Source organism: Carcharodon carcharias, chromosome 19 (genome assembly GCF_017639515.1).
Source record: "Carcharodon carcharias isolate sCarCar2 chromosome 19, sCarCar2.pri, whole genome shotgun sequence".
NCBI classification, from domain to species: Eukaryota; Metazoa; Chordata; class Chondrichthyes; order Lamniformes; family Lamnidae; genus Carcharodon; species Carcharodon carcharias.
Window position 1 is genome coordinate 4,930,714 of NC_054485.1, and position 24,668 is coordinate 4,955,381.

Consider the following 24,668-nt stretch of genomic DNA (forward strand, 5'->3'; position numbering starts at 1 on the left):
GTTGACTACATGCTTTTGGTTAACATCTTAAAAATTGTCAAAAGAGAAAAGTAAACAATTCATGCTTTGCCTGCCATGCACATTTGATAAAAGGAAAAACAATTTGTAATATTTATAAAACTATCCTGAATCTGCAAGATGTTTATAAAGGTAAATAATGAAAATCCACAGCTCTACGACAACTTAAATTTATATAGCAACTTTAATGTAGCACAATATTCCAAGGTGCTTCACCGGAGTGTTGTCAAGCAGAATTACAAACCAAACCACTGAAGGAGATATTGGGACAAGTGATCAAAACCTTGGTCAAAGGCATAGCTTTTATGGAGCATCTTAAAGGAAGAAAGAGATAGAGAGTTGGGAGAGGTTTAAGAAAAGAAATTCCAGATTTTAGGATCTATGCAGCCTAAGGCACGACCACCAATGATAGAGCAATTAAAATTGCTCAAGAGGCAAGAATTAGATGAGCACAGGTATCTCGGAAAGTTAAGGGGCTGGAGAAAATAAGAGATACACAGAGGGATTTGAAAACTTTTTGAATTTTAAAAATCAAGCCTTTGCTTGATCTGGAGCCAATTTAGGTCAAAGGTGATGGGTGAATGGTACTTGGTATGAATAAGGACATGGGGAGCAGATTTTTCAATCATTTTATAATCTTAACCCCACGAGATTAAATTCAGTGACAGAATTTACTTGTAGTTGCTGATAGTTTTTGAAAGTTCTAAAAATAAGTCTATAAACATCACACAACCGTCAAGTTGATGTTCACCTCCAACATTGGTGGCCATCATTGATTCATAATAACTGTACAACTCAAAGTCGAATATCAACTAACAAGGATAAACACTAATAGGATCACAAAATTGTGGGTTCTAGTCGTGGCCCAGGACTCGAGCACAAAAATGAAAACAGGCACTCTAGTGCAGTACTGAGGGAGTGCTGCACTGTCGGAGGTGCCATCTTTTGGATGAGGCAGAACTAAGGACCTGGCTGCCCCCTTGGGTGGACATAAAAGATCCCAGGGCACTATTTTGAAGAAGAGCAAAGGAATTATTCACAGTGGCCTGGCCAATATTTATCCCTCAATCAACAGCACAAAAACAGATTATCTGGTAGCTGTCCCATTGTTGATTTTGGGAGCTTTCTGTGTGCAATTTGGCTGCTTTGTTTCCTACATTACAACAGTGACTGCACCTCACAAAGTACTTAATTGGCTGTAAAGCACTTTGAGACATCTGGTGGTTGTGAAAGGTGCTATATATGTGCAAGCCTTTCTTTTCCTTAATAAAACTACTGGCGATGTTAAACTCTTTAAGATGTGGTATTTAAGTAAAGGTTCCTTTTATAAGTTTCACATGCAAATGATGTTAATTATCGCCCATATTCTTCTCCTACCCTTTCAGCTTTTAATCAGATTTCCGGCTCACCTTTCAGTAATTCCTTAACTCAGCGAGTGCTACAATTGACACGATGACTTGGAGCCCAGAGGTGTGTCAATACACTGTCATGATGCATTGTTTGCTCACTTTACCTGAGGGTTTAATCTCACCAAAGATGCTAACACTCCTTAAATGTGCAGCACCATTTTTTGTTTTGTTCTGTCAGTCCTGCACCTCAATGTAGCTGTGACTACTGCATTACCACGCTGCTGAGAATATATGACTGTTGTCATTAGAGGCGGAAGTTGTCATTTATTGTAAGAAATATGCAGTTATAAGGACCCCTTAAAACAAGCAGTTGTGAGCACAGGGCAATTTTTATATATGGTAGCAGTGATATCTAGGTGTTATTAACAAGTACATAGGCTTTGTCTCATTGCTTGGACACACTGATCTTATGTAGTCAATATACAGTGAATATTATTACCAATGTCTGTATGTGAAAACATTACTACATTAAAGTGACAGCAACATTAGGGGGAATGTTTAGAAAAGGATGCGTTAGGGGGAGTATGTAAAGTCGTTGAGGTTGAAAAATTTTAACTTTAACCAGTTAAGTTCTGAAATGTATATTCAATGTATAAATGATCAGGAATAGAAATTGAGACTTATTCAAATATGGCAGCAGATGGACAATTGAATCTAATGTTGTATTTGCCTATGGCCGGATATATCCGACTCCATTGTCTTCAGATGTCATTGCGCCAGGCTTCACAGGCACCACATCACTTTTAGGGGGGCTCACGGGCAGGTCTCTGTCTACCAGATCAGCCGTAAGGCAGGGTTGGATTTTCAACGGATGTAGGGCTTGCTTGGGGAAGGAGGAGAAGGGAAGAGGCTGCAGGGCGAGGGCTGTACTGGGGATGGGGGTAACCCAGGGTGTATATGGGGGCACAAGTTGATCTGTGCAAGTGGCCTCAAGATGGTGAGGGCTGAGGAGGCATCTCCAGAGGAGATGAGGCCAGATGGAGATGTGAGGGTGTGTGTGTGAGAGAGGGTGAGTGATGTCGTCCCTTGAGCTGGCAGTGAGTGAGATGCCAGCGAATGTGTGATGGGCTTGTGAGTGTGAGAGTTTAGAGTGATGAGATGGTTGTCTTACCCTGGCAGCATGGATGAGATCATTCATCCGTTTTCTGAACTTATGGCCAACTTCTTGTGTCCAGCATTGGCACTGATCACCTCTGTCACTGCCTCCCAAACCGGAGCGGTGAGACTGATGGGTTTCCTGCAGCCAGAGCAGGGGTAGAGGGCAACGCGGAGGGGGGGCCTCCATGGCATCCAAAAGGCATCCCAGGGATGTGTCACTGAATCGGGGGGGGCGGTGGGCTGCACTCTTCTTGGCTTTTGGGGCCATGTCTTCACTGGAGCAGTCCTGGGATGCAAGCGTTGAGAACTGTGCACGTGGTTGCAGTTTAAATATGGTGCCCTGCATGAGGAAGTGGCGAGGTAACAGCGTGACAGGCAGATTGAGGCTGCCCATCAGCGAGATGGCGTGTTTCTTGTGGCTGCGTAATTAATGAAGCAGGAATGGGATGATACGGTGCAGAAACCTGCCTTTGCAGCCGGAGGATAAAACTACATTTTTTTTTTGCTCACTACTGCACTTTGTGCAAATCTGGGACGATTCCGCCCTATGTCATAAATTAATAAAATTGTTTCCGGGTGATCTCACAGCTGGAGTTTGCAGGGTGGGGGGTTGCAGTTTCTTATTTGCCATTTTACTTGAAATCATAAAATAATGAAGGGATTTGTGGGCAGATCATATTGTCTACCTTTCACCCAGAGCAGAGTAGTCAGAAAGAGGAACTTGCAAGTTGTGAGATAGCTGGTGTTAAGATTTTGAAGGCTTCTGGTGTTGGTTGTTGGATGGATGGACATCAATAATCGACTTATTTTAACTGAAGAAGTATTTTCTTTTAGACTTTCCTCCTTGGTTACCTGTCTGTGCCTACATTCACTGTGGCCACGATTTGTCAATTGAATCTTCTAAGAGTGTATTCCATCTCACTTTTGAAATTGTAGGTTCCTAGCCTGGAGAGTTTCCCTACTCATCAGTCACTGAAACAGTAAAATTGCAATCTTCTGACTGAAAGCTACTGCCTCTAAATCAGATCCAATCTACCCACAAGACCAATGCAATTGGATAAAATTTATTTAGCTTTTGATAGTAATGTATAGGCGCCTGAGATTTTAAACTTCTACATACTAAAACTATCTACCCTGTTTTGTTTTTCATTTCTTAGGAGTTTACTGAATAGTAGCAGCAATGTCACAGTTAAAGGTAAGTGTCTCTTTACTTTTTACTCAAGTCTTGAAGCAATGCCAGTCTTCCTGATTAAGATGTCCAATGCCACATTGGGGTTTTCTTAACATTGATAAATAAATTGAGGTTCTTTGTAGCAGTTATTTCTTTAGATATGCCAATTGATTTTAAATTGTGATTTGAAATTGTAATCTGTACAGAATTAAAAATGGCAAATTATGACACAAAGCAATTTAACCCGTAGTTTTATCTCATTAAAAATCTCCTGGCATTTGGGAGTATCTGTAAAATAACTTCAAAGTCAACAATAAACGCAAGTATTTATAGGCCAGTTTCCAAGAAATTTAATCTAGGAACATTCTCAAATCATCCTTGCTGTTTAAATTGTTTTTTTTAAACTGAGACAATTACTAAAATTGTGCTTAGACAGATAGAGTGAACTTACTTAACTCTGCTTTCATTTATCAAGTGCTAAGCTTCTGACATATTAATAGTGAAATCAGACAAGAAATGTTTCTGACAGGTACAGCAATCTAACATAGGTGGTTGTATTTGGCAAGATATTGGGTGGATCCCAAAATACAGACTGAGTGTAGTTGGAACACTTTCATTCAATCACAAGTGTCACCATTATTAATAGTTTATTCAAGGAGTTTTAAAACAATTGCACTTTATGAATGTTTATATTAAAAGTACTGACATTTCCAGTAATGAGGGAGAGCGTGTATTGGAGTTCATGTTCCCTTCCTGCTAAAAGAAAATGAATAAATAACGGAAATGCTAGCTTCAAAACAATGAAAGAAAATAAATCTTTTGGTAGTCAGTTCTTTATTCTGACGGTAATATTACAGCTGAGTTGGGAGAGTTGGTGATTATAGGCTTTAATCAGAGAATCTTTTAACTGCAGAGTGAAAAGTGGTCTTGCAGCCAGAATTGATAACTTGTGCAAAAGCTGGGGCGGGGGAGCAGGATTAATATGGTATGCATCATACATGCTCAGTTACATGGCAGGACATTAGTAAAAACAAAATTAAGTAAAATTACATTGAAATGAATTTGGTACCCCCTACACGAGCAGCAGCCAGACATGATAGTCCTATTCATCTCGTAGGTCTCACTTTGTGCCTGCCTTGAATGATAGCTTCAAGACGAGACACTGTGAGCATAGCTACGTGATGATTATTCTACCAAGCTTACTCAGCACTTCTGCATGACTTTGGCTGACTTGCCAAACCTCCTTCCTATTGTAGCCCTCATGCTACTTGTCTGAATGATCTGGCTTCTCTGCTTGTGTCCATTCTGCCCTCCCTGCCCTGTCTACAGAACTGCTCCTAAACCTGGACTGTAATTCTGTCTCTTTCCTTCCATTTCCCTAACGTATAGCAGCTGTATGGTCGGGAACACAGAAAGAGAAGGCTAGCATTCCTGATTAGTGCTGGACTAGAAATACTGGTCAGAATTTTCCAGCCCCCTACCACCCCTCCCATGGCAGGTTCCCCCTCAGCGAGGCCCGTAACCAATGGAAATCTCCATTCACATTGGTGGGAATGGAAGATCCTGCCAGCTTGAGGGGCTGGAAAATTCCGGCTACTGAGTGAGAGCTGTGCAGAGAAAGTTGCTCACCATGAAATGCTTTTCATTTTATCAGAACAGAAATTAATTTTTTTTTTAAGGAAGAAAATCACATTTCAAAGACATCACACCATCATCAGCAGCATTGGCCCAATCTGTATGTGCTGATCTCTCCTCACAACCAGCTCATTCCAATTCGAGCATTTTAATCTTGGTTCCAAGCATCCACAAAGTAAGCAAGTTGAACCAAATTACTGGGGAACATGTTACTTGGCTCCAATCAAAGTTTGTGTGTTTGATGTGTTCCCTATGTTCAGAATATGATTCCAAGTTACAGAATAACTCATACAGATACAAGAATAAAAAAATGTTTTCACTCCTTTTGGCTTTGTGGATCAATTACATCATGAAGCCCACCATTACCATTATTAACAACATTTAGATTCCATTTATTGACGTCTTGGTTTTTAGTAATCAGTAGACTGCACGATGGTGATGTGCGCCTGATCCCTCTGCACAGTGGAAGGGTTGCAATTGCCCTCATTCGCTGGGCTAAAGAGCGGGGACAAAAATCAGCCAGAGGTTCCCATTTCTTCTTATCTGCTGCTTATCTGTGTATGAATGGACACTGAGTTTCCCTTAATCTTTCTGACCGATCTTACTCACTACTGGCTGAGAACAGGGTCAGTTAGGCCTGTGAGTGACGTCTACCCTTGTTTGAATGTCTGCCAGTATTTGCTGTCCAAACTCACAGATGATAAGTGGCCCCTTGTGACCCATGCCTATGGAACTATGCCCCAATGTGAATCCCAGCCTTCCAGCCTTAAGGAGAGCAAAGAAGAATGTCAAAATGAAGGAAGAAAAAGGTTCTATTAATCTCTAAATATTTTTCATTTTTAAATCATTTTATTTATTTATTTATTGTATCTGCTATAGATAGCTCCACCTAAATTATCAAAGATACTGAAGATAAGATGGCAAATGTTCTACCATTCAACATTCACTTCAGGCATAATCTCTGTATTCAACAAATTTAACATAAGCGCAAGATGCCACACGTTATTTGTTCAGCTTGAGTTTTGTCTTTAATATCGAACATTTAATTTACAATGTACTTCAAATAAAACTGATAAAGTGAGACAGACAGAGTTTTCACAAGCACTTAAACACAAATGAAAAATATGCATTTCACCCTACGCAACTCCTCTTGCAGGCAGATGCAACATCTTAAATTTAACGCACTAAAATCAATGAAAGTGCCCTGTGTTATTCTAATTTAGAGGATGCGATATGCACCTAAACATTTTGGCCATTTCTTCTTTCGAGTTAACACTGGATAAGTTTTGTGGCAAGATATGTGTTCTTGTTCTGTCACCATAATAAATCAGATTCTTTGACTTTCCATTGATAACTGCTGTGGGATTAGCTACAGCCACAGAATTCACTGAAGCATTGGGAGAACAGGTAGCAGGGGTAAGATTCTGTTTGGACATTGGTGCCTCAGAGACCTTTATCTGCCACCCTGAATAATGTATACCACTTTGGTGCTAGTGTTTAGGGCATCTTACATTACCATTTTAAGGATGAAGCATCCCAACCCAAATAATATGCCCGCACTATGTTTTCTCCCCATTCCCCTTTGTCAAGTCTCCCGTTTTTCCATTACTTCCTCTCATGGCCTGAGGAATGCTGGTAAGCCTGTATTGCAAGTCTATATTTGCTTGGAGAACATGAAGCTGTGCTGCGTTCTTGAATTGCTGGTAGCAATTGTTTTTACAATTTTGTACAGCTGAGACACTTTGGAGGCGCCTACATAGTGTGGGACTTGAGTTGCATGAAAGCTAGGCATGTGCCACATTGTTACTAGGTAAAGAGGGCAAAAAGGTGATCTGCCAGTGGCCCACTAATGCCACTCTGAAACTGGAAGGCACACAGCACTTCTACAGAATGTCTCATGCTTTGGAGAACAGGAAGGGCTTGGTTTCCACTGGGCACCTCGTTGTAATACCACAGCCAAGGATGGGAGCCTGATCAGGAGGGGTGTGGACACAAACACATATCTTACCACATTGCCACTAGGAGGTAACAATAAGTTTTAGTGCTAAGCTAAATTAATTTGCCTTCTACTAAAATATGATTTCCCTTGTTACAATTGTAAAGCACAATTAAATATTATTTTGAATTACACATATTTAAATAAACTAGGTCTAAGAAACAATGTTTTTTATTTAACATCTAATTATTCTAAATTTACAACAATCTATATCTATCTGTTATACGATAAGAAGGTGATTACAAAAATTAAGATGAGTTGCCCTTCACTTCAGGTCTCCTTCACATATTGTTGGCCTGTTATTTATGCATTTGACTCTTTCAATTAATGCTTTAAAGCACAAAACCCTTGCTCCTGCGCAAGGTGTGTGACACTCCACTTCCTGTGTATTGTACAACTTAGTCTTTCTAAAGCATCCTTGTTTTATTTTTCCCGTAGTCACCTACGGTTATGTGCCCATTATGCTGTTGTCCCATGACAGCAGTAGCCAAAAAAAGCTTAAAATTCTCTTACTTGCCCATCATCTCACCAATTGGCTGTAAGCCTTGTGAGTACGTTAGCCCTGCCTCCAAATCTTAGAGTTTCAGCTGTTCATGAAGTGACCCCCCCTAATCTGAATGTTTAATTATAGAAGATTCCATTTCATTTATTCTCTTTTGAGAGACTAAGAAAAGGTACGAGCAAAACCGCACAGTTGTCCCTTCTGTTGGTTAAACATGAGGTAGAATTTGACGGCAAAACATAAAGCACTTTGGTCTTTTTGCCTGAAATGGGTCGGAAAGACTGACGCTGAGGAAGTTGTAAAAGGAGCACGAGTACAAAGCTGTCTAGGATGCTGGATATTTAGGGATTCAAACATTAGTTCCACATTGATTGAAGACATCCTAATCCATGTGGAAATAGCAAGCATGACAGTGTCACATTTGAATACTGAACTTGGTTGAAGAACTGGTCAGAAATGTTATGGGACCAATATACAATTGATGTTTGTGTCCCCCTCGCTCCTGGCATTAAATTAGTGAGCAAGGGGACTCCAGCACCCTTCTAAGGTCTTGAGAGAACAAACTGAATTAGCTAACTAGGGGAGATAATCGGGTAGCAGTAATGACATTAGACAAGTAATTCAGAGGTCTGGGCTGTTGCTCTGGGGACATAGGTTCAAATCCCACCCCGGCAGCTGGTGGAATTCAAATTCAATTAATAAAATCTGGAATTTGAAAGTGACCATGAAACTACTATCGATTGCCATAAAAGCCCATCTAGTTCACTAATGCCCTTTTGGGAAGGAAATCTGTCGTCCTTATCTGCTCTGGCCTACATGTAACTCCAGTTCCACAGCAATTTGGTTGATTCTTAACTGCTCTCTGAAGTGGCCGAGTAAGCCCTCAGTTCAAGGGCAGTTAGGGATTGGCAACAAATGCTGGCCTTGCCAGTGACACCCACATCCTGTTAAAGAATTTAAAAAAGCTTCTGTTGTCCCTAGAAATTAATAGATTAAGTGTGATCCCAAATGATGAGTTCATGTTTTACAATGAACAACCTTCATGTTGTTTTGCCAAAAAGCAAAAAACTGCAGATTCTGGAACAAATCCAGAAATGCTGGAGAGGCTCAGTCAGTCAGTCATCGTCTGTGGCAAAGACAGATGCAGTGGGGACCTTCATCAGAACAGACTTGCTGCTGCTTTTCTTGTTTCTATGGAGAACTCAAGCTAGTTATGGAAGTCAGCTGCTCTAACGAATATCGGAATTGTAGCAGAGGTCTCTAGAACTTAGATTGAGCCTAAAACTACGGGGTCAAGATTACAGTTTTCAGAATATCAGATTGATGCATTAGCATTATTGGTATTTGTTTGCACTATTGTGGCCTAAATTCCATGACAAAATTGTGTTTTGTTTGGGTAGAATTAAATTCATCTGTCAACTTCATGAGAAAAAAACAGTTCAATGAGTGCTGGTGGAAATTTGAGTTTTTCTTCACACACTGACCAGTTTCGGCATCCTCAATACAGAAATGTCAGTTTGGGTCAAATAAAAGAATTAGGAGCTAAGTCACAACAGCCATTGATCAGACCACAATCCTTGATAGAGCTAATATCATTGATGCCACATTAGGTAACGTTACTTAGCCCCAAGTTCCAAACAGGGCCTGCTGAAGGTCGCTCAAGGATGTGTTCTTCTTCTCAGCCAGCCCTCTCCACACATAGAAGGCATTTGAGAAAATATAAAGCACTGAGATCCTTGCTGCTATTCATTTATTGAATAAGTCGGAAATTCAATGTCCTGCAGCTAGACTTATGCAGCCTTCTACTCTTGACTTGCACAATAGATTTTATAGAATAGAAAGTAGTTGTTCAAGATCACCATGAATACGTTGTTGGCATTCTCATTCTCAGCATCATTAAACCTGATCAATCACCTAGCTTTTACTCTTTAATCGCGTATCGATGCTATGATGAACTGTATTCATTTTACAAAGGTTAAGTTTGGAATAGGTTATTGAGGATTCAGAGCAGATGACCCACTACAAGGAGCTGCTGGATGCTTGGGTGTTTGGCTAAAGATCTTGTCTACTAAGCCAGACTTACTGTAAGAGGAGGATTAGCCATTTGGTCAACAACAAAGAATATGATTTGTTCATTATAAGAGGCTCCTCAGAACAGAAAGTCCATACTCTGTTGCTCAAGTTCGTTCACAATGAAGCAAACAAAGTCAAAGGGGGTTGATGATTCACCCTAGTCCACAACATGCTTTTCCAACAGAAGTTAATCAGTTGTAAAGTTTTGCTCAGTATCTCAATTCAGCACCAAAATACCTCATAATTGCATTATTTTGTATGGTCTATTTTCACTCAGCCCATCCCTCTCCAAGGTGTAGGTGCTTAGGTGACTCCTTGAAAGAATTCAGGGAAAATAGATATAAATAATCTTTGATATTTGGACTCTTATAGATAATAAAATGAATATACTGGAGAATGATTGCCATAATGAGTTAGCGTCTCATCCTTGCAATTCTGATATCTGGGCATGAATCCAACCCAGACCAAAAACATAATGAGTTGGGGCAGTCAGAACTAAGTTTACTTGGTACAGTCTACAGATGCTGCAGTGAACCTCAGATATGGTTTAAGTATTTCCTGAAAATTGGCATAATTTAAACTTTTTTTAAATAAAAATAATTTTACTCCCAACTTTTAATCCTCTTGCTGTATCCTCTAATGTTCAAAAACTTGAGAAATCACACTTTGAGCAGGAATTGCAATAAAAAATGATATAGATTAATGTCATGCTTCTCCTAATGTTTGTTAATAGCTCCTTGGAACAGCTCATCTGCCCACTTTCTAGCATAAGGGACATAAACAAATAATTAAAAATGAGGAGTGAAGCAATGGTTTCGGGTTTCCAACAGGGATCTCCTTAGATAATTTGGGGGCGGGGTCACAGAAGTTGAAGCATTGTACTGGTACAAGGTATTCAATTCCTGGCAGTGCTAACCTTCTATGGGGAATAGAAAGGTGGTCTTGCATATTCCGTATCAAACAATCTGTTTCGGCATATCTTGTATCTTTAGTGCCCTGACATGCCAGAGTTAGTTTGTTCACTGTATTTGACATGTTTAGGAACCCAGATTGAAACAAGCTTCTTGGAGAATTATGTTTCAGTTCACACTTCTTATCTAGTCATGGTTATTCTCTTTGAAGGTTGAGTTACTGGCATTGGGAAATTTCTGATCATTATGCCAGATTTTGCATATCACCCAATTAGACCCATTCTATTAAATTTCTCACAGATGTTCTTCATTTTTGGAAAATGGTTGAAGCCAGCCAGAAAACTATGGGTAAATCAAGATAATGTGATATTGGAAATCTTAGCTGCAGAAGGTTGGCTGGGCTGGAATGCAAAGCAGACGTGGGAAATGTTGGCACACAGGTCCTACCGGAGTTAGAATCAGTGTAAGTAAAATAAAAGTATTTCTAACACCCACTGCAAGGTAGTGTGTCCACAGAATTCAGGGATGTGTGGTAAATTTCAAACACACTCTTGTGATCAAAATTCCTACTCAGGATTTTTTTTAGCCATCTCTTCTGTTCCCCATCAAACCTGTTGTTCCTTTGAGACACTGCTTTGTGCTCTATTGAATTGGAATCATTTCAATTGTCTCTCCCCTTTCTCAGTTTCTCTGCATTTCATTTCACCTTATTTTGTTACCGACTGATTTTGCAGTCTCTCCGCCCTTCAAGAAACTTCTTGAGTTTCTGAATGTCTACAGCTTTTTCCCAATGGCTGGCTAGGGAGACATGAGATTGAAGGTACAGGAACTTGATAGCAAAGAAATTAAAGCAGGTTCCAAAACACAGTCAAGAGTAAAGGAATATAAAAAAACATGAAAGGGAGAAAAGCAAATAAATAATAATGAAAAATATTCTGCTGCATCATTTCTCCTCCAGTTGCTGCCTCTGAGAATTGCCTCAAGAGAATGGGAAGTCTATCCCCATTTTCTTTGAGTTATGCTTAGATAAGCGAGTATCTGTTGGTTTGAATTGATAGTTGCAAATTAGACCATAAGACATAGGAGCAGAAATTAGGCCATTCGGCCCATCGAGTCTGCTCCGCCATTCAATCAGGGCTGATAAGTTTTTCAACCCCATTCTCCTGCCTTCTCCCTGTAATCTTTGATCCCCTTACCAATCAAGAACCTATCTATCTCGGTCTTAAATACACTCAATGACCTGGCCTCCACAGCCTTCTGTGGCAATGAATTCCATAGATTCACCACTCTGGCTAAAGAAGTTTCTCCTCATCTCTGTTCTAAAAGGTCTTCCCTTTACTCTGAGGCTGTGCCCTTGGGTCCTAGTCTCTCCTACTAATGGCAACATCTTCCCCACGTCCACTCTATCCAGGCCTTTCAGTATTCTGTAAGTTTCAATCAGATCCCACCTCATCCTTCTAAACTCCATCGAGAGTCCTCAAATGTTCCTCATATGTTAAGCCTTTCGTTCTTGGGATCGTTCTCATGAACCTCCTCTGGACCCTCTCCAGGGCCAGCACATCCTTCGTGAGATACGGGGCCCAAAATTGCTCTCAATATTCTAAATGTGGTCTGACCAGAGCCTTATAAAGCCTCAGCAGCACATCCCTGCTTTTATATTCTAGTCCTCTCGAAATAAATGCCAACATTGCATTTGCCTTCCTAACTACCAACTCAACCTGCAAGTTAACCTTAGGAGAATCCTGGACTAGGACTCCCAAGTCCCTTTGCACTCCAGATTTCTGAATTCTCTACCCATTTAGAAAATAGTCTATGCCTCGATTCTTCCTACCAAAGTGCATGACCTCACACTTCCCCATGTTGTATTCCATCTGCTACTTCTTTGCCCATTCTCCTAACCTGTCTAAATCCTTCTGCAGCTTCCCCGCCTCCTCAATACTACCTGTCCCTCCACCTATCTTTGTATCATCTACAAACTTAGTCAGGATGCTCTCAGTTCCTTCATCTAGATCATTAATGTATAAAGTGAAAAGTTGTGGTCCCAACACTGACCCCTGCGGAACTCCACTAGTCACCGGCCACCATCCTGAGAAGGACCCCCTTATCCCCACTCTCTGCCGCCTGCCAGACAGCCAATCTTCTATCCATGCCAGTACCTTGCTTCTAACACCATGGGCTCTTATCTTACTGAGCAGCCTCCTGTGCGGCACCTTGTCAAAGGCCTTCTGGAAGTCCAAGTAGATAACATTCATTGGCTCTCCTTTGTCTAACCTACTCATTACCTCCTCAAAGAATTCTAACAGATTTGTTAGGTATGACCTCCCCTAGATGAAACCATGCTGACTTTGCCCTATTTTATCATGCACTTCCAAGTATTCTGAAATCTCATCCTTATTAATGGACTCTAAAATCTTACCAATGATGAAATTGATGAGATTGAGGAGCAAGTGAAGGCTGCCTAAGTCCTGAAGATAAGAGATATAAGATTTTTTAAAAAATCTGCCCATGTCCTCATGGAAATGGGTATATCTTGCTGGATTTCTTGACAACATGAGTAGGATGAAGCTAGCTAGGTTAAGGGATAGGTCAGTAGAGATGCAGTGACAGTGACAGGGAGGTATTTCAGAACATTCAGAATAGATACAGCCCAGTGAGAAAGAAAGACTCTAGGGGAAGGTTGTACCATCAGTAGCTAACTAATGAAGTTAAAGGTAGAATCATATTGAAAGAAAAAGCATATCATTGCTCAAACATGGGTGGTAGGTCAGAAGATTGGACAGAATATGAAGAAAAACAAAGAGTGACTAAAAGATTAATAAGGAGGGAGGAATTAAAGTATGAGAGAAAGCTAGCAAGAAATATAAAAACAGATGGGAGTTTCTACAGGTGTTTAAAAAGGAAAAGAGTAAGAAAAGTGAGTGTTGTTCCTCTAGGGATTGAGAATGGAGAATTACTAATGGAAGATAAGGAAATTGCGGATGAACTGTGTCTGTCTTCACTGTAGAGGATACAAATAACATGCCAAAACTAATTGTGAATCAGGAGGTGAAAAGGAGGGAGGAATTCAGAACCATTAGAATCACCAGGGAAAGGGCACTGAGAAAATTACTAGACTAAAAACTGACAAGTCCTCAAGTCCTGATGGACTTCATCCCAGGGTCTTTAAAAAGTGGCTGCTGAGATAATAGATGCATTGGTTTTAATTTTCCAAAATTTCCAAAGCAGAATATTATGGGGGACAGGTAGCTTGCCCCCCAGAAGCAATGTTGGCATGCCAGCCCATCCTGCAGCCATAAGGTGCTGTGGGAGGGCTATATAGGGGAAGTGTGGGATTTCCGCCCCTCACTGGGGAGGAAGGCTCCCCCCCCCCCCCCCCCCACCAGGAGCTGCCGGCCAATCCGATTGCTCCATCAGTCCCGGCAGCACCAAGAGGGCGTTAGTGGGCGCTGCCAGGACTTGCAACCAGGGAGAAGGAGGAGGCCCGGTGGATCCCGGAGACAGGCAAGTCCAGGGTCTTGGGCAGGAAGGGTTTGGCAAGATTAGGGAGGGGGGCATGGGGGGGTGGAGGTGGTGTGTTTACTGAGTTAAGCAGATAGGAAGAAAGGGGGACTTTCTTGGAGGGGGAGGCCACCCCCTGCGTCTGCAAAAGGCAGCCCCTGAAGATAGTAACCCCCCTTCCTGCCCGTTGAATTTTTTTTTAAAAATCGGGTTGCCCATGCCTGCTCGATTGCCCATGCCAACTGTTTATGGTATGGGCAGCATATTGTTGGAATCAGTTGGCTTGGTAAGATGTCTATTTAAATATTGCAGGTAGGTAGCCAACTTTGGAACCCACTCCCACATATTAGAAGGGTTAACCTGGGGTTGGACAGGAAAGTGGTGAGGTGGGCACCCGCCCTATTTTACATGCCCCCCCCCCCCCCGCCAACCACCACCACCACCACCCGTCCCTGCCGTAAATAAGCCCAGTGGGGCAGGTAAAATGCAGCCCCTAGATTATGGAACGGTCCCATTGGATTGGCAAATAACAGACGTAACTCCTCTATTCGAGAAAGGAAGGAGTTATGAAGCTACAGGCCAGTTAGCTTAACATCTGACAAAGGGAGAATTCTGGAATCTATTATTAAGGAGGTTATAGCAGAGTACTTAGAAGATCTTAGTGTAATCAGGCAGAATCAACATGGTTTTCTGACAGGGAAATCAATTTTGACTAATTTATTGGAGTTCTTTGAGGAAGTAACAAGCAATGTAGATAAAGGGGAAACTGTGGATGTGCTGTACTTAGGTTTACAGAAGGCATTTGACAAGGTGCCATATCAAAGCTTGCCCCACAAAATAAGAGCTCATGGTGTAAGGTGTAACATATTAGGATGGGTAGTGGATTGGTTAGCTAATAGGAAACAGAAAGTAGGCATAAATGTGTCATTTTTGGGTTGGCAAGATGTGACGAGTGGAGTGTCACGTGATCAGTGTTGTGGCCTCAGCTACTTACAGTTTATATCAATGACTTGGATGAAGGGATTGAATATATGGTTGCTAAATTTGCAGATGATACAAAGATAGGTGGGAAAGTAAATTATGAAAAGGACGTATAAGGAATCTGCAAAGGGATATAGATAGGTTAAGTGAGTGGGAAGAAATTTGGCAGATGGAGTATAATGTGGGAAAATGTGAACATATCTACTTTGGCAGGAAGAATACAAGAGCAGCAAATTATTAAAATGGATAGAGATTATAGAACTCTGAGGTATAGAGGAACCTGGGTGTCCTACATGAATCACAAAAAGTCAATATGCAGGCACAGCAAGTGATTTGGAAAGCAAATGGAATGTTGTCGTTATTGCAAGGGGAATGGAATACAAAAGTCGGTATGTTTTACTACTGTTGTACAGGCCGTTGGTGAGACTACATCTGGAGTATTGTGTACAGTTTAAGCTTCCTTACTTAAGAAAGGATATAAATGCGTTAGAAGCAGTTCAGAGAAGGTTCACTTGACTGATGCCTGGGTTATCTTCCAAGGAAAAGTTGGACATGCTGGGCCTGTATCCATTAGAGTTTAGAAGAATGAGAGGTGACCTTATTGCAACATATAGGATCCTGAGGGGACTTGACAGGATGGATACTTTAGGGATGTTTCCCCTTGTTGAAGAGTCTAAAACCAGTGGACATAATTTAAAAACGAGGGGTCTCCCATTTAAAACAAAAATGAGGGGAACTTTTTTTCTCTGAGGGCTGTGAGTCTTCAGAACTCTCTTCCCCAGAGACTGGTGGAGGCGGCATCATTGAATATTTTTAAGGTAGAGGTAGATTCTTGACTAACAAGGGAGTCAAAGGTTATCGGGGCTAGGCAGGGATGTGGAGTTGAGTTCACGATCTGATCAGCCATGATTTTATTGAACGGCAGAGGAGGCTCCAGGGCCAAATCGTCTACTCCTGCTCTTAATTCATATGTTCGTATTTATATAATTTTTCCTACAATGTCCAAGACCTTTGAATAAATGACCATAGATAAAGTGGGAAGCTGCATTTGGTTTCTCCTGTCAATCTTAGAGTAACTGTAATCCTTTTCTAGTAAGGGCATGTGTGAGCTAAGATCCTCCCCAACACCCCCCCACCCCCCCCCAACTCCCCCAATTATTGGACTTCTTTAGGATAACCAACTTTTTGTAAAGGAAATTTGAAGTGAAGGTAAAAGAGAAGAATGCTTACCAAAGGAATTGGAATGTTTCTTTAAATAATAGTCTCTTTAATGTATGTCCCACATATTTCAAATTTTAGGACCTTTAGAAATTTAAATCGACATGAAGCATTTGTATAAAAATAATATGACCTCAGGCCAAATTATTTGCTTTGCCAATGGAGGAAGCTACAGACTTTCATGAGTATTAATTTATACTAAAATGAAAAGTAAAAGACACATGTCTTCCCTATTGGCAGAATCAAAATAGACCCATGATATAAAATGGATACAATTATTTGGATAATGAACATTGCGACGCCTGAGGTAGATAACCTTGTGACATATCATATTCATTTAAAATTGTTCTACTAAATTAAAGCTTTCAAATGGAAGCTCTAATCACATCAAATTAACACAAGAGGTTTATTCTGATATTAACTAAACTATCATCATATTTGATCAAACACCCTAATAAATAAATTAATTCCAGGAGTCGAACCTTAAATTGAGTAGAACAACAGAATGCTTTATCTTAAAATGTAGCTATGTGCTCTTATTTTGGCTAATCTGACAAAATATTTTTCTTTCTCCAATTTTAAATGTTTATATGCCACTACAATCTACAACATTTTATATCTTATGTGTAAACCTGTTTACATATATAAATAGCAAGATCATATGTAGGCAGTTTAAAATAAATCAGCTTGGTTTTTATTTTTTTAAATTTGTTTTAACCATAGGTGCTTCCATAAAGTGTAGGAGTTCACAAACCAACACCTATTCCAATGCTGCTAACATTAACATTCAGAGAGTAAACCATTTCAACTGTACTAAAGGAGAATACACACATCACCAAATCACCAGCCATAATAAAAATGTCCGCTTCTAAGGAACCTTGTAATGGCTCTGAAGAAACCGAAGGTGTTCCTTTGGCCAATGGGTCTCTAGATGTAAAAGATGGTCAGTATTCAAATGCATACACTTATAATGAACCAGATACTGTGATTCAAATGGATTCAGTTGGTATTTGTCAGACTAGGAAAACAAAAAGCTGTTATAACGAGGAAAGCCTTAAGTCAGACATAGGATCAGACAAGTCCAGCATTGTTAAAGCTGAAACCAGTGAAGTTGCAAAAGAAAAAATGTCCACTGGTATACTCCATAGAAGTTTTCCAAATGCTACAATGGGAACTGGGAAAAGAAATGTTAACAACATTGTGGCATTGCTGAAAAACAATTGTGGCAATGACAAAAATAATTTGTACCCTGTAGTAACTTTAAGAGATATCATGAAAGACTTAAATCTCTTGTCTAATGACATACAAAATAATGGCATCAAGTTCAGTTGTGATACACTTAAAATTGACTCCAGCACCTTTCAAAGTAATGGAAGCAAAGTAGCAAAAAATGAAAATACAGGATTACAGTATAGTTTCTTTTCTTCAGTTGTGCTTGCTAGCAGTATTAGAAGTCCAGAGGAAAGCCTGCAAATAAGATCTAAATCTCAGATGGCAAGCAGAAGGCAAGCAATGGATAGAACGCAAAGAAAGGAGAGTACAGACCATTGTGAACGCAGGCGTGTTGAATTTGAAAAGTTTGATCCAGCCAACACAGATTCTAAAATCGAAGCTCTGATCTCGTCCGCGGTATCACCTAACAACAATAGCTTCTTCGAAAACATGTCATCGTTGTACAGCGTGCCGGAGCATAGACACCACGTAAAGTGTGAAAGTTCGAAAGCTGGAATTCTGAAACACAACAACCAGAATGAAGAGGAGATAAACGCTGGACTGCTTTTAGCCGAGACAACATGTAAAAAGTACGCTCTGAGGAAAAAAACAATGATCCAATATAATCGAGAAAATAGTCTGGAACAAATTGAGTTTGAAAAATACTGTAAGAGTATTTCCATTCCTTCAGCCTCTGCAGAAGGATGTCAAGATTACGCAGCAGTCTCTCGGTTGCCCCTTAAAAGGACACTTTTCAATAAGAATTTAAAAACTAAATGCAAGGGGAGTCGGAAGATGTTAGTTAAACTAACAAAAGTCAATATTCAGAAGTATCTGATGCATACAGAAAGAAAAACAAAAATGTGCCAAAAACTTTTAACACACAACAATTTGAGTGCAGGAGTCAAAATGCATTATGTTACCACGCCTGAGCAAGACACAACTGCATTACCAACAGTGAAGAAAGGTAGGAGGAACAAGGTGGCGGCATTACCTACAGGTGATATTCCTGTCGTCATTAAAAGGAAAAGAGGTCGTCCAAGGAAAGTATTACCTGAAGGTAGCAATGAAGCTACCAATCATGTGAAAAGAAAGCCAAGGCATCATAAACTTTCTCCGCCACAACCAACTTATATTGCTGGATCCAATGACAATACAACAGACTATGCAGATGTTTTGTCCAAATTGGCCTTTTTAACTAAACAAAGTCTGATCTTGGGCAGATGCTCACCGCCCAGGTGTTGGTCTCCTAGCGATCCGGGATCATTTCAGAGATCAGCTTCTATGCATCAGGACATGTCTCAGTTTTATCGTACGTTAGCAGGTACTCGGAGGAGGGGTGGAAAAGCAGGTTGTTCACGAGGAAGGCAAGTGGGACAATTTGCAGAATCGTCTTCTACTTTCAGCGATTTCTTTGAAGGTATTGGAAAAAGAAAACGGATATTCTTAGGTGAAACAAAATTGTATGCAAGAAAATGCAAATGGGGTACAGAAATGAAAGAGAAGCCAGTTCAAAGGAGGAAACCATACAAGCGTGCACTTCCATTTCCAGAGCACGGAATTTTTCGGAACATGAATACTGAAAGTTCAGAATGGGCAAGACAAAATGAAAGTTTTTGGACTATGAATCAAGGTTATCCTTCAAAGCAGCAAATCAGAAATGGTTTGTATCCATCTTACCCTGGTATGTCAACACAATCATTTCCCAATACTATTTGGGAGTCAAGTTCAGTGTCGAGAAATGGATATTTGATGGGTTGTTTATCCTCCAACCAAAGCAATGTTGCTCAACAAAGTCCTGGCTGCATTGCTGGATATTTCCGTTCTCTACTTGATTCAGATGATTCTTCAGATTTGATGGATTTGTCATTTTCGCAAACTGGGCAAGAATCATGTAACATAACTGGAAGCTTTGGAGTCAGCAATTCAACACAACCCTCAAGACAGTTAACGCATTACCAAGAGGGGTTTGATAAAACCAGTTCTCCTAATTGTGCTGGTAGCCAGCAACATGCAAATCAAACAAGACAGGCGTATCCACAGATGATCCCAGATAATTCAGACAGTGTTGATTATGGCTCCTCGTATCATGCTTCTGACACAGAAACTTTCCAAAGAATTGCTCCTCAGCCACCTCTTTCTAGACAGGCTGGACTTTCATGTCAACATGCTCCAGATAACTATGCTCATTATAGTAATTACAGAGCGAAAGCTCCAAGTTTCAGTAATTCAGATGTAATACAGCAACCTAGAGAGTATTCTGGTCTTGACTTTCTAGGCAACAGAGATTGTACGTTTGGCTATGACACCAGCAATAATGTTACTTCCTCTCAAACCAGCTCAACCGATACATACAGTCAACATGCAATTGGTTCAAACCTACATTTTAATAAGGTTTCTTCATTTAATGCTTTTCGGCCAGACCACAGTCCTCTGACTTTACAAGCATCCTTAACTCCCGAGAGTCAATCTGACGCAGCCTGTTCCATGGACCACACTTCTCAGAAATATTTTAACTCATTGCAGTTATCAGCTGAACCCTCCAGGATGGCATTTTCTAGAGGGCTTCAATTGAGCTGTAAATCCGGTTTTAACCTTTGTGATGGGAACATGGCATATTTTAATCACCATTACGCACCAGTGTTGGATTACACCCTGAATGAATCAAAAGACATCTTGGATATTTCAAACTATACACCCCAGAAAGTAAAGCTAAGGTCATTTCCAGAGACTTTCACAGAATCATCATCCCACTTTAACACATCATTTGAGAATTCTGAGGGAAGTGTCAATATTTGCAGTAATATGGCAAGTGAAGAAAAATCCAGCCTCTCAAGTTTAGAGAAATTAATGATGGACTGGGATGAAACGGTACCTGTTGAAAGAGCTGGACCAAAGGTTGGTTACAAACGTCAGTGGAACCATCATGTACCTTTTCCCAGTGATTCAAAAGCTGTGTATGGAAGACGTAAACGAATTGATATGTCCAGTCCCTCTCAGTTGGTTTTTCCAGCATCGCCCCCATTTCCTTCTAGAAAGGCTACAATACCAAGACAGACGAGGAATATCAGAGGCCTTTGTGTTTCAAATAGGAGAGAACAATTTGTCCGCAAATCAAAGTTGTTACAGAAAACTCAAGGAACAAATCCTATATTCTCTGATAGCACAGACTGTGGTTTAGATTATGGATATAATGCAGATAGCAGTATGCCCCCAACTCTTTCAAATGCCCCAAACTTTCAAGTTCAAAAAAGTGATCAGAAAGAATATTGTAGCTTATATTCCTCAGGCTGTTCGACACCAATGCCTGATGAAAATTTCTCACCAAGATTTCCTGGTAATGATGTTCAAGAGACCGTTCCTATGTATTCAGACCTAAAGCAACCTACATTAGAAGTGGAACCCTTTCAAAGCCCTCAACAACAGCTATCCACCCAGGCGCTGCAACATTCAATCAACCCAGATCATGAAAGGTTACTGTCTGATAATCAAGACTTTTTTAGTTTGCGTACCCCAGGATATGTAGACAATCTAGAGTCGAATGAAGGGAAAAAACATCCAGCTTTTTATGATGCGTTGGAAAACAGCTCAGGAACAGATGTTGCTCCTACTACGACAGCAACCAGCAGAGATTTGCCAGTGTCACAGCTCCAGTTTGAACCTGATAATCCAGTTGTTTTGGAAACAAACAACAGATATTTGCAGAATTCTACCACTTACAGCTCATTAGACGAGAACAAGAAAGAAGCTGGCATATCCCTGTTTGGGATGCAGGGGAGAAATAATCTACCCAGTGCTGGACCCCAAATAATTCCTCTAAACATAGTAGCACAAATTGACAAAGAAACACAGAAGCTTGCGATAGATTACAGCAGTTCTGCATATGCTAGTGCCACGTTAACTACAGCAAATGCTTCGCCTGCATCAAGTGATTCTTCTATACATGTGGACAATAATTACGCAGACAAACAAGGAAATCGTAGACAGGCAGCAATGGGCTTACTGCTAGACCAAAATCAGGATGAGGTGTATACAGGAAATGCTTCACAGTGACTTCTGATAACGTTGCAGAGAAAATCAGTGCAATTAGGTAAGAACATGCTATTAATTGATCTTTTCCTAGATCTAGCCGGTGATGATAATTGTTTCTTATTATGAAGTGCATTGTTTATTCATAGGTTTGAGGACCATTAACTAATATGTTTTGTATGATGTTATGTTTATGGTGAACATTGTGATAGATTATGTTTAATGTGAACCTGAAGAATTGTGTTTTGTATTCCAATTCAGGACACAGTTTTTTTCCCCTAAAATATGTATATATTTTTAAATTATAATCTGATTATTTTTCTCTTACCCATTATGTGTAAGCGTGGCATTCGTTTGGGATTTTGGATGAAAAAGTCTTGCTCTGCTCAAGCACTCAACACTCACCCAGTGCCAGCAAAAAAAAAACAATCGTCTTTGGTTATCCCATAGCCATTGTCAGCCAAGTTCCTGCTTCTAAAAATGAGGGGGAAAGGCTGGGCCTAATTAACCTATGCCTTTGTGTATTCATTATTTAGCTGTGTTTAACTTGGTGTTTAATCCAAAATTTATGTTTTAATCTGGCTACAATATCAGTGTCAGTTGTAAGAAGACCTTGCATGCTTTAAGTCATAACTACGATTTTACATCTGAGTGTTGTACTGTCTTATGTTGAAAATGAATTACAAAGACGATTCCAAATTAGATCATAGCGCTTATTTTCCTGGCACTTATTCCTGGAAGAAGAAACTGTTTCTCTACCCCCCACCCCTCGTCCCCAACACACAAACAAAAACAAAAGTTGAGAAGGAAAGGAATTTAAATCAAATCCACTTCCTTGGAGTTAAGGGATGGAAATTGAGCTTTAGTGATCCTAACGATGTTTACTTTCACCTCCAATTATTCCATTGATTTGAAAGATAACGGGTCAATGCCTGAATTTTTGTAAATTAAACATAGACAAAAAAAACTTATTGAATGGCAGAGTAGGGGGAGGTGATGGCGTAGTGGTATTGTCGCCGGACTAGTAATCCAGAGATCCAGTGTAATGTTCTGGGAACCCAGGTTCAAACCCTACCATGGCAGGTGGTGGAATTTGAATTCAGTAAAAACCTGGAATTAGAAGTCTGAAGATGACCATGAAACCATTGCTGACTATTGTAAAAACCCATCTGGTTCACTCATGGGGATGACATTAAAAGGAAATCTGCTGTCCTACATGTTACTCCGGACCAACAGCAATGTGGTTGACTCTTAAATGCCCCCTGAACAAGGGCAATTAGGGATGAATGAATAAAAAAATGCCCATCTTCAGCTGCTTCATCAATGACCCTCCCTCCACCATAAATTCAGAGGTGGGAATGTTTGCTGATGATTGCACAGTATTCGGTTCCATTTGCAACTCCTCAGATAATGACCCTATAAGACCTGGATAGTATTCAGGCTTGACTGATATGTGGCAAGTGACATTTGTGCCACAGAAGTGCCAGGCAATAGCTATCTGCGCAATAGAGTGTCTAACTACTTCCCCATTCAATCTTGACATTCAACGTAATTATCATTGTTGAATCCACCTCCGTCAACATTCTGGGGGTCACCATTAATCAGAAACTTGCATGGACGAGCCACATAAATACTTTGGCTATTGGAGCAGGTCAGAGGTTGTATATTTGTGAGTGACTCACCCCCTGACTCCCTGAAGGCGCAAGTCAGGAGCACGATAGAATATTTTTCCACTTGCCTGGATGAGTGCAGCACCAACAACATTCAAGAAGCGCGACACCATCTGAAACAAAGCAGCCCATTTAATTAGCATCCCGTCACCACCTCAGACACACACTTCCTCCACCACCGGCAGCCACTGACAGCAATGTGAACTCATAACTGAAGTCCCTCATCCCCAGAACCATTCTCGTAAATCTTTTCTGCACCCTCTCCAATATTGTTGTATCCTTCCTAAAGTGTTGTGCCCAGAATTTGACACCATACTCCAGATGAGGCAGAACTCCGTTCCCTGATTAAATCTCCAATCTTTGCCCTTTCACAGATTAAGTCAGTCTGATTGCAGCCTTGACATGACATTCAGCCCTGAAATAAGCTTCCAAACTCATGATCAGGCCTTCACTATAAGCGTTTATTTCCACCAGCATAACATCACCCAATTTTGCCTTTGTCTCAGCTAAAAATGCTCTTTTATGCTGTTGTTACCTCTAGACCTGACTATTCACAATGGACTCCTGGCTGGCCTCCCACATTCTACTCCCCACAAACTTGAGGTCATCCAAAACTCTGCTGCCCATGCCTTAACCCATTCCTCTATCACCCAAGTGCTCACTGACCTACTTTGACTCATTGTCGAGCAAAATCTTGATTTTAATATTCTCATCTTTGTTTTCAAATCCCTCCATGGTCCTCACCCTTCAGTATCGCTGTTACCTTCTGTAGCCACCAAGATATTCGCCCTCCTCCAATTCTGGCCTCCTGTGCATTCCCAATTTTAACTGCTGCACCATTGGTGGCCGCACCTTCAGTTACCTAGGCCCCAGGCTCCGGAATACCCTCCTAAGCCTCTCCATCTCTCCATCTTGCATTCCTCCCTTAAGGCACTATTTAAAGCCTATTTCTTTGACCAAGCTTTTGGCCATCTTCCTTAATATCATCTGATGTGGCTTGGTCTCAAATTTTACTTTATAACCCTCCTGTGAAGCGCCTTGCAACGGTTTATTATAATAAAGTTGCTGTATAAATTCAAGTTGTTGTATTTAATCTAATCTCACCAAATTAAAATTTTGACCCATCCTGGCCACCTTTCAGCTGAAGGATTAATTAATGAAAGCAACATAATTAATACAGAAACGGGTTAGGGGATAGGAGGGTGCACAGAGCTCCCATTTAACACAGCTCATGTCATTGCTTCTTT

At 40.6% G+C, this 24,668-nt stretch overlaps 1 protein-coding gene across 1 annotated transcript in view; it reads left to right on the forward strand.

The window, feature by feature from the left end:
- ahdc1 (AT hook, DNA binding motif, containing 1) overlaps nt 1–24,668 on the forward strand; it is a 56,479-nt gene that overhangs the window by 13,847 nt on the left and 17,964 nt on the right. The window contains exons 3-4 of the mRNA XM_041213201.1: nt 3,683–3,720; nt 17,940–21,812. Of these exons, the coding sequence (XP_041069135.1) occupies nt 3,683–3,720; nt 17,940–21,775 (3,874 nt within the window). The 3' untranslated portion in view covers nt 21,776–21,812. The remainder of the gene's footprint in view (nt 1–3,682; nt 3,721–17,939; nt 21,813–24,668) is intronic.